Genomic DNA, 11,682 nt, shown 5'->3' on the forward strand with positions numbered 1-11,682 from the left:
CATGTGGTGGCGCTAAACACACACACACACACACACACACACACACACACACACACACACACACACACACACACACACACACACACACACACACGCACACACGCACACACGCACACACGCACACACACACACACACACACACACACACACACACACACACACACACACACACACACACACACACACACATTGTTAGTGCATCTTCAGCAGGGAAATTTGCCGTTTATGCTGACGATACGAGTGAATTTTTTTCAGGAAAAGGAACAGACCACGTAGTTCGTGATGCGAACGAAATGCTTGTTCAACTAGCAAAATGGACGGAAGGTAATGCTTTGAAAACAACTGCCCACCAGACATAGGCAATTTTATTACAGGCCAGAAATAAGAAAAACCCATTAATAAATCAAACTGCCTTGATAAAATCAACTCCAATTGAAATCGTGTCTTCTATTAAAACGTGGGGTTTCATTTTTCAGAAGAACTTGTCTTGGCAAGGACATACAAATGATTTCCTAGCAAAACTCTCGCCAGTAGTTGGATTCATATGCCTGAACAAGACTATTCTACACGTAGTGATGTGATGTTACAGTATAATACCTTATTTTGTTCCAGACCTAATTATTGCAATTTGATCTGGGCCTCAGCGACTAATGTAATCCACATAAAATTAATGCCCTCCAAAAAGGTTTTTAAGAGCTGTGGCAAACGTCACCTGTACTTTCGCGCTGGATAGTTTTTTCACACGTATAACTTGGTGCCTGTAAAAAAGATTTTAATTATCGTCCCCGCAAACAGTATAAACGCGAGATCAAAAACAATAGCCGCTTCTTACACAAGTTAGCAAGCTTGTATCTGCAGTCCTCGTGTCTCAAGAAGCCTATATGTGTTTAAAATTTACTGGCGGGCTTCCCTTAAGCACTAGGTATACTCAAAAAGAAAATTTATTTTTAGCGAAAACACGCTGGAAGGGCGATCGTCCGTAACTGCGTCAGTCCGCGAGAATACTTGACAGGAAGGAGGTGCGCCTGGCAGCCTTGCGCATAGCTCTTTGCCCAGTTGCCTCTCTTTGTACACAGACAATGAATGGGCTGCCCTCCGTATGCGGCTGATGATAACTGTCACCTAGCCATTCTTAGCATGCTAAATTTGTTTGGATCAAAATATAGTTTTCGCCCTGCCTTAACTACATTACTGTCTCTCCTCCGTCAATATTGTAATCGCATTCTACTTGGTTCTGCTTTTTTAAAGTTGAGGAAGCTCTCGCTGTTCCTGAACACAAGAGAATATCAGATTTCTGCGGCAGCATCGTGCACTTAGGACTCATTCCATTGAATAGAAATATATTTTAGCGTTTGTTTATCTAGCATGTAGCTACACCAAATTTTTATCCGTGGTGTGGAATCTTCGCTGGCAGCATTTAATGTTCAAGCAACCAGCACTAGTCTCGTAAAGGACTTCCTTTGCCATTGTCAAAAAAAGTTTACACTTTAAACTTTAGTAGTAGCCGTTCTATAGAGCTCCAACGTCGGCTTGTACAGCAGTTTCTTCGTTCGCTAAGTATTTTCTGTCGTTCGCACTTTCTGTTTCAGTGCTATCTTGCTATCTTTTTCTTCTTCTGACATTTATATTTTTTCGCAGCTATCGAGTTCTCCTCGTCTATATACTATCGATAATGCTGCGGCATAAATAACCCACAAGTTTCGCCTGCCATCGCTTCTCCTCCACTTGTCTCGCCGCAAATTCAGCACTTGTCCATTCTATATTCCATCGCGCTCACAACATTTATATTTTCACTTATACCAGCCCCGCAACTCCTTTAATTTATTCTTTTTGCTCACATCAATTGACTGGAACCGCCTCCCCAAGACATCGTGTAAGCGTAGCAGCCTGTTTTATATTACCATCATATTGCGATTTTATGTTATTTTATTTTTAAAGCGAAAGCTCTAGTAGCCTCGTCAAGCCAAGGCCATCGGCGCTGTACATTTGACCTTCAAGTGGAGAAATGGAGGTGTGTCAGCCACGTGACGTCCCACGTGACTCGCCGCAGATGCAGCCGCGCGCTGTGTCCGCGTGAATAACCAAGTGACTCTCGCCTTCGGCTTGAAAGGGAGACGGCGCCCCTCTCGCGTGCATAAACGCTGCCACCTCGCAGTTACTCGTTATGAACGAAGCGATTCGGCCGGAACCTTCTACGCCGTCGGGACGGTCTCGTAGACTACTGACAGCGTTTGGTCATCTGGCTTACGTTGCCAATTACGCTAAGTATTTAGCTAGAGGTAGAGAAGTTAAAGGTGCCAAGCCAGCGGCAGAGACCTACGACGAACGGGAGCGTGGATTGGCTCAACGGTGGTTGAAGGATGCCGCAAGGCGGCAGCGAAGAGCTTGTCGTGTGCTTGGAGAAGACCAGCTGGTCGTATGGGCGTTGTTTTGCGCCTTTGACACTCTCGACAAGTTCTTACGTAGTGACGGACGTACTTAGGAAGTGTCGGCCAGTAGTACCGTTCTCGAATACGTGAAAGTGTCCGGCTGTAGCCAAGGTGACCAGCTGTAGGATCGTCGTGGCAAGCTTGGGCGACCTCGGAGCGCAGGTCTTCCGGCACAACAAGGAGCCACGACCTCGGGCTGCTGTCGAAGTTCTGCTTGTACAATACGCCGTGCATTATCTTGAACGTCGGCAGCATGCGCTGGAAAACGCGAGGCACCGCAGCTTCGCGGCCTTCCAAGTGCACCATCAGCTGACCAATCTGAGGATCACTGCGCTGCCGAGCAGCCATATCTGCCGTGTCCAATGATGATGATGTCCTCATCCCCAAGAAAGCCGTCCTCTTCGTCGTTTTCGCCTCCCGGTGCCGGCTCCACAGGGGCTCGAGACAAGCATCAGCATCATGATGTTTGCGGCCGGACTTGTAGGTGATGGTGACGTCGTACTCCTGTAGCCGAAGGCTCCACCGAGCAAGGCGGCCTGCGGGATCCTTAATATTGGCGAGCCAGCACAGCGAATGGTGGTCGGTGACGACACGAAAAGGGCGACCGTACAGATAGGGCCGGAATTTGGTGATGGCCCAGATGACAGCGAGGCACTCTTTTTCAGTTGTCGAGTAATTGTCCTCGGCCTGCGAAAGAGCTCGGCTGGCATACGCAATAACCCTCTCAGCGCCGTGATTTCTAGGCGTGATTGTTGAACTGAAATTTGAAGTTTAATCACTATATTGCCGGCGTTGTTAATAAAATTGGTTGTGGAGTATAGGCTGTGATCAGAAAACAACCCTTTTTCAGTTGAAATGCATTGCTCTCCAGTTATTATGCATGTATACACTCCCATATTAATTAATGTATTACTTCAAGGGGTAGCATGAAGAGAACCCATCTATCTAGACTTAACTATACGCAAAAAAAAAAAAACGCTCAGTATCATCACTTTCTCTTCGTTTACCCAACCATCTGCACCTTTGTTCCAGTAACTGCATATCCTGCGCTATCAGTGATTACACAAATCAGAGGTCCTCATTTTTCTTTTTAAAGTCACCAATAAATATAATAATGATAATTATTTCTCTGAAACTATATTTACTACTAATAATATGGCACGTTTTGTTGTGTAGCGCAATATCTTATTACCAAAAACACGGTCTAATTATGGCAAGCAAAAAGCATCTTTCTTTGCTGTCTGTAATTTGAATAACTAACCCCTTTATTGAAATCACCATTGTCATTGCACAAGTTAAAAAAATGTTAAAAGACCGCATGTTTGAATCCTTAGGTGTTTGATAAGTGTTGGTCCTGAGAGGTTCTTTTTCACATTCATTTACTGTACATTTGTTTGTCATTTTCGTTTGTTTATTTTTCATTTTCACCTCGGATTGTTGTGCATGCGCTGGTGTATTATATTCTGATTATGTAGTTATAGGGAGCCCTACTTGAAGTTTAGAGTATTACACCTGCTATATATATACCATATAAGCATGCAAATCTGAAATAAAAAATGATCCGTAAATGTTCAAAATGGCCTACCTATTACATCCCAGTGCCCGATGCTTCTTGGCAGCTCCATTTCTTTTCACTTTTTCGTTATTTCCTCCTGTCGTCTTGTATGTGGTCTCTGCAATATTTTATTCATGCACTACTTCTCAGCCCTAACTTCAGATAATGCCAAATTTTGCAGCGTAATTGTCCCGGGCTCATTATTATAAACGTAACTCACAATTTTTCTGCACAAAAATCTAAATCCTAAAAAATGTGCCTCTTGTCGCCAAATAACCTGGTATTTCCTGTTTTCAGCTAGAACAGTATCCTTGAAACACATCAGCCCTGGTTAGCGACTTCATGCAGTAGCGCGTTTGAGGTCCTGACAGAGTAAACCCTAATCTGCTCATTTCTAGATTCCGCTGAGTCACCCTGAAGTAGACTATGAAAAGTGGCGAAAACAGGAATCCCTGCCTAAGTTAACCTTTGGCCTTAATTGTAGCTTGACCTTCAGCTTCTTGCCAAACCAGTGCTGCGCTCCTCTCCTTATAGATTAATAATAATATTAATAAGATTATAGATTTATTTGATCAAGCATATTGTTTCACTACCCACACCTTCTTTTTCTAAAATTTGCTATAGGAAAGCGTGGTTTACATTGTCGCAATTATTCAAACCCTTTGATGTATAAACATGGCATTCAGAGCCCTCATTCTTCACTTGTAGGAATTTCGATGCATTGGGAGAGTGCAAATAATTTGTAGAATAATCATCCACCTTGTCTCAAACCTTTCTGCGGTACTTCCGATACCTCAGCGTCTCCACTTCAACCTTCCAGCTGGTCCCTGATGGCCTGCATTGCCACTCTATGCAGCACAGGTGTCACTGTTGGAGGCCTATTAGACCTAGTGCGATCATTTTCATTATAGGCTTTGTAGAACAGGCTCATTTCGCTAGGTTGCTCGAAATTTTTCAATTTTCAATACGATATTGTAATCAGTCTTCCATGGTTGTTTACCAGGGAATGCGATTTGTCCGTTCGGTATTGCGTCCAAAACTGTTGCTGGATGACGAGCGACGTTTTTTTTTCGCTTCTTCTCAATCTAACCGGTCTATATCAGAATCCTCTTGATATCGTCCTGTATCAAGACGCATAGCGCTTGCACCGTCACACTCTTAAGTTTTTTTTTTCTAACTGTTCGGAAATAATTCGTACGACATCTTCAGTCTGCAATGTTGTCCTCGTCATCTTGTATAAGCCAACATGTTTGTTCGGAATTTGTACAAGTGCCTTCGAGAACTTTCTAGGCGCTTGTTTATTGTTGCTTCGAATACCTGCCATCTACCGGGTTTCAGGGCATGTCGTGAATGTACCAAGCGCACATGCGCGGGTTTTTTCTATATTTAGGGGCTCGATCCCTGAATAAATCAGTTGATAGTTGGCGCTCGTCCTGTGCTTGCGTTCTTCTCTTATTTGTCGTAGCTTTAGAGCAATATAACCTGGCTTATGTAGACGATCACCAACTAGCTCGACAACAGCTCTTGTTAATACCACCTACCGATTGCTTAGGATTTTTTTTTCTGGAGAATCGTTTGCGAATAACTGTTCTCTGATCTATATCCGTCCTTTCTCCTGAATTTCTCCGCTGGTCTAGGTGGCGCAAAACTGTGGAAGCTTCTTGTCACAGGATGTGTATTAAAAAATTGGTCTAAACAAAGAAATATTTTGCCTTGGGTCTTTAATGACTAATTGTGACAGTTGTGTTGAACGTGTTCTAAATAACGAATATGCCCACTCTACATTGTTAAAAAAAAACTTCCACTGGGGGGATTCCGTTCTGTTGGATAAGGTGGTATTTCGGCTCTCCAACTTTCGCTTCAGTTATTAGTTTAGCTATTACTTACTTTCATGAACTTTCAGTACTTAAATTATGAACTTTAGCTTTAATTATGACCGTTACTATAGCTTCCGCTTTCAATTATGACGTTGTAGAAAGGTCAATACGCCGAATGAAATACGGCAATGATTTCACCTCCGATACTGAATTAGACTAGGCAACGGTACGCTGTTGTACTAGAGATAGGTACTTTTTTGCCGTCAGAATGAATGATGTTTGAAGTAGTGTTGGCCGCATAGTATATTTCCTCCGCGCCCTTTCCCCCCTCCTTTTGGATACACAGGCCAATTTTACTGAGACTGCAGAGGCTAAACGGGCATTTCAGAAGCAAATGCACAAATAAACCATAGCATGGGCACAGCCCCGAAGTTGCGTTATCAGTGCAGATGCTTTTCACTCCAGTGTATTTCTTTTACGTGATAAATGACAGGTGACAAGCTACACTTACCAATACTAGGTCGTTCTTCCAGAATTCTCATGACCCGGAACCCATCACAGTCATCATCATCATGAAGGGTTCCGGCTTGTGAAAATTCTGGAAGAACGACTAGCATTGATAAGTGTAGCTTGTAACCTGTCATTTATCGCGTAAGACAAATACACCGAAACACTTAAAGAGCCTAAAATATATTCTGAATCCCGAAACAAGTTTTCCCCTAAAAGCAGAGCACTGGTACGACTACAAATGAATGTGCTGGTAGCGCTGAACACACGGACACTGGAAGAGACTCAGTTACTGCTCAAAAGCGTCATAAGGCAACGAAAGTCACGCTCGGCGTTCAGTCGAAGGTAGGCTGGAGGCTGTGAGTGCCTTTGGACGATATGCTAAAAACTGCTAGCAAATTGACTTTAGTATTATGAAATTTAATAAATATTTACACTATCTTGCAATGATTGTGATTATTCTCAAGCACTATAAGTGCTAAATTTTTCTTGGATTTCTACTAAAAAACATGAATCTTGCGGGCAGCATTTAGAGAAACGAATTAAATTTTTGCCTATAACGTCTTGTACTCCATCTCACAAGCTGTTTTCAGCAATGTGAAAGGTTGAGCGTTCTCGTCCAAAAAGGGCTGCAGGAGCACAGCAAATAGTCCGTGAAATAATTGAGCCGTCTAGGACTATTTTTCAATCTACCAACAGAGAAATTTAGAACAGATAAACTTTAAACTGACATTCATAAAGTACACAGAGTTTTTCAATCAGTCCTCAAATTAATAGACAAAGCCCGCATGAACACATTTCTGCGGAAGCCTGTTGCGAGGTTGTGATGCACCGTCTATCGGCAGCATGGCGTCGCCCCAGTCAATTGTGTCGCCCGTGTTGCCTGTGGCGTCCGTCGAATGGGCGCAGCTTCCCCAAACTGGCGTAGCTGCTAGCTTGAAGAGCTTCGCGTCCAGGGTGGTGGGGGAGGGGGGCAGTTCATGCTTGAACTCGCTTATCACGCTTACAAAAATTTTTAGTAACATTCTTTAGAAAGTCTTTCGTTAATAGAATCTATCAACATTGAATAGAAAGTCTTTTAAACGCCTTTGTACATTGTAGTAACAACCTATCAACCATCTTCCGACAATTGGCCACCGATATCCAAAAGACTCAAGTACATAGAAAGTCTTTATACTTCCTATCATCGCCTTATCGAGTTTCTATACACTTCCTACTGACCCCTTACCGACAATGTCTACCAACACCCTATTAACGGTCTTCCGACAATTGGCCACCGTTATCCAAAAGACTCAAGTACATAGAAAGTCTATACACTTCTTATCAACCACATACCGGCAATGTCTACCAACACCCTATTAACGGTCTTCCGACAATTGGCCGCCGTTATCCAAAAGACTCAAGTACATAGAAAGTCTATACACTTCTTATCAACCACATAACGACAATGTCTACCAACACCCTATAGACGGTCTTCCGACAATTGGCCACCGTTATCCAAAAGACTCAAGTACATAGAAAGTCTTTACACTTCTTACCAACCACATACCGACAATGTCTACCAACACCCTATCAACGGTCTTCCGACAATTGGCCACCGTTATTCAAAAGACTCAAGTACGAAGAAAGTATAATTCCTACATCTTTTGGAAAAGTGTGTGTTAACTACAGAGTACAACACTTTTACCAACATAGTTTTATCACTTCAAAATCATTTCGTGAACACTATCCTGGAGTGCTTAAAGAATAATAGAAGCAAAATGCAAATTATTACATTTATTGTGCACAAGTGTACATACGCGCTACAACACATGCATGATGCATCAAAATATTTTATGGAGAACAATAGAGGAACAGAATATTGCCTTCGGCACACTTCCCCTCAGTTCCCTCTTAGTAACAATGACTGACACACAGAAATTGAAAAACATAACAGGTTTTAATTCACGATGTTTCGGCTGGAGGACCAGCCTTTTTCGAGTATAGTACAGCATTCGAAACAAAAGCTCTGTGCTTCAAATGCTGTAGTACACTTGAAAACGGCTGGCCCTCCAACCAAAACGTCGTCAATTAAATCCCGTTAGGTTTTTCTTACATATATACGAGGTGTTTTGAGGGAAGACTAAGTAATTTTCAAAAAACAGGTATTTTGAGATGAATGTTTGGCTTTTTCAGCATAGTATTACCAGTGTTGGCAGGCACCAGAAAACATGTGAAGAGTCTTACGTAGTAAGCTGGTTAGCTAATTTTTATTAATGAGCCTTTTCACTACCAGAAACTTCGTTAAAACATTAAGTTGGGCTAGTTGGTAACGGCTTGAAGGAATCATGTTGTTAGTGGTAAGAACACACACAACACCAAGACACACACACACAGGACACCCGCTAGACTTCAACTATCTTTACTGGACACTTGTATGACATAAATATGTATCACTGAGCACACGCAGGTGCCTCGTCATCGGCAACAGGTCTAACTACGCCCTCCCCTCTCCTCCAAGGCATACGGTTGCGCCGATAAACAATCCCTTTTTCTGCCAATGCCAGGGAGGGAGTGCTTACACACATGTCACCCGCCTCTTGAATAAAAAAGGCCTGGGAGCCGAGAAAAAAGAAAGAGAAATTATCGAAGTCTTTTGTATTCAAGAGGCGGGTGACGTGTGTAAGCACTCCCTCCCTGGCGTTGGCAGAAAAAGAGATTGTTTATCGGCGCAACCGTATGCCTTGCAGGAGAGGGCAGGGCGTAGTTAGACCTGTTGCCGATGACGAGGCACCTACGTGTACTCAGTGATACATATTTATGTCGTACAAGTGTCCAGTAAAGATAGTTGAAGTCTAGCGGGTGTCCTGTGTGTGTGTGTCTTGGTGTTATGTGTGTTTCTTACTGCTAAGAATACGATTCCTTCACTATCAGAGTGGGTCTGGCAGCGGCATGGCGAACGGTTCTTGCAAACACGTGTGCTTCATTTTGCTGATAGCCGCAAGCATCGCTGGACCATACTTCCTGAGCAATGCTTCTTCTTCAAGCTTCCTTCATGGAAAATGCACGCTCACGGGCCCTCCATTCAGTTCCTGCTGTCAACCGATAGATGGCAATGCAACCATAACCTCATCTTCCGTCGATCTCGCTTGTCTCGACCACGCATGGCACAACCCCGGAACGTCATCGACACGGACCCGACGGGATATAAAAGCAACACACCGGCCAATCCTCTTCAGTGGGTCTGGCAGCGGCATGGCGAACGGTTCTTGCAAACACGTGTGCTTCATTTTGCAGATAGCCGCAAGCATCGCTGGACCATACTTCCTGAGCAATGCTTCTTCTTCAAGCTTCCTTCATGGAAAATGCACGCTCACGGGCCCTCCATTCAGTTCCTGCTGTCAACCGATAGATGGCAATGCAACCATAACCTCATCTTCCGTCGATCTCGCTTGTCTCGACCACGCATGGCACAACCCCGGAACGTCATCGACACGGACCCGACGGGATATAAAAGCAACACACCAGCCAATCCTCTTCAGTGGGTCTGGCAGCGGCATGGCGAACGGTTCTTGCAAACACGTGTGCTTCATTTTGCAGATAGCCGCAAGCATCGCTGGACCATACATCCTGAGCAATGCTTCTTCTTCAAGCTTCCTTCATGGAAAATGCACGCTCACGGGCCCTCCATTCAGTTCCTGCTGTCAACTGATAGATGGCAATGCAACCATAACCTCATCTTCCGTCGATCTCGCTTGTCTCGACCACGCATGGCACAACCCCAGAACGTCATCGACACGGACCCGACGGGATATAAAAGCAACACACCGGCCAATCCTCTTCAGTGGGTCTGGCAGCGGCATGGCGAACGGTTCTTGCAAACACGTGTGCTTCATTTTGCAGGTAGGCCACAAATACGCTTTCAAATGTTATAGGAGCGATGATCGTTTCTTATTGCTGCTGCCAGACCCTCAGCACTTTGTGTGTATTTTTTCTTGCCTACTGCATTCGTTAAGAATTTTGTTGCAACTGTCCGGCGATGTCGAGACAAATCCAGGCCCAAAGTCAGAGGAAATGCTAACGGAGCTGCTAGCTGGACAAGCACGAATCAGCGCAGAGCTTTCCGCGCTCAACTCTAGAATGGCTACCTTTGAACAGCGTATTACGCACATAGAGGCGTTGGCTTCAACTGCTAACGACGCTCTTCAGCGTGTTCATGATCTTGAGATAACTGTTGAGAATCTTAAAGATGTCATTACCAAACTTGACCGCAAAAATGATGACCTGGAAAACCGATCCCGTAGGAATAACTTAATCATCTATGGCTTGAAGGAACCATCAAATGAAACTTCTGAGGGGCTATTGGCTTCTGTATCGGAGTTACTGTATTCCAAACTTGGAATCCAATGTGAAGGTATTGAACGCTGTCACAGGCTTGGCAAGCAAACAACTGAAAAGAGGAGACCTGTCATTTTTAAACTGCTAGACTTTAGAACCAAGCTTTCCATCCTTAAAAACGCCAGAAAACTAAAAGGATCTGATACGCACATTAGCGAAGACTTTTCTGCGCGTGTACGGCACATTAGGAAGGCTCTCTGGGACAACTCGGTTGATATCCGCAAAGAAGCAGATAAGTATAGGTTGCAATACGATTCCCTGATAGTCGACAGTGTTCGTTACACTTGGGATGATGTTTCCAAAAGGCTTGTCAAGGCTGCACGTGCTGCAGTGCCTAGGGACACAGAGTGACTCGTTAATGAGCAGAAAGAAAAGCAGAAACTGACTCTTTTGAACTTAAATGCTAGAAGCTTGCTTAATAAGATTGAAGATTTCAATTGGCTTGTAGAATGTTACACTCCGTCAGTTATTTGCGTAACAGAAACATGGTTGGACAACTCCATATCAGATGTAGAATTTTTGCCTCCAGATTAATCGGTGATCAGAAACGACAGGCAGTTTGCTAGAGGAGGGGGCGTAGCTCTGTTCGTTAGAAGGGGCATTGAAATTTTTGTATTGCCAGAACTTCCGAATACTGAGTCTGTTTGGTGCCGGCTAAACATTTCTGGTTTCGTGACAGTCGTGGGTGCTGTGTACCGTCCGCCCGGTTCGGAAAATATTTTCTCGCACATTACAGAATACATAGCGGAACACAGGCTCCACAAGTATAAAATGACCATTACAGGTGATTTCAATGCTCCTTGTATCGATTGGAAGTTGTTAATTTCAACAGGTCGTGAGAAGGTTGTTTGTGAATCCCTAATATGGCTATATCATATGATTTAACACAAGTCGTTGAATGTCCAACTCGAGTAAACTCTGTTCTTGACCTTGTTTTTGTTAATGAACAGTTGCTGCAATACGGATTTCAGTGCGATGTAGTCGACGGACTGTCAGA

At 43.8% G+C, this 11,682-nt stretch overlaps 1 protein-coding gene across 1 annotated transcript; it reads left to right on the forward strand.

The window, feature by feature from the left end:
• The first annotated feature begins 313 nt into the window (after positions 1 to 313).
• LOC149344939 (uncharacterized) lies at positions 314 to 11,036 on the forward strand. The gene is made up of 2 exons (XM_089547322.1): positions 314 to 324; positions 10,073 to 11,036. Exons 1-2 carry the CDS (start codon positions 314 to 316, stop codon positions 11,034 to 11,036), a joined length of 975 nt encoding a protein of 324 aa, XP_089403448.1.
• The last annotated feature ends 646 nt before the right edge of the window (positions 11,037 to 11,682 follow it).

This window comes from Amblyomma mixtum, chromosome 5, assembly GCF_055824585.1.
Source record: "Amblyomma mixtum isolate Tamu chromosome 5, ASM5582458v1, whole genome shotgun sequence".
Classification (NCBI taxonomy): Eukaryota; Metazoa; Arthropoda; class Arachnida; order Ixodida; family Ixodidae; genus Amblyomma; species Amblyomma mixtum.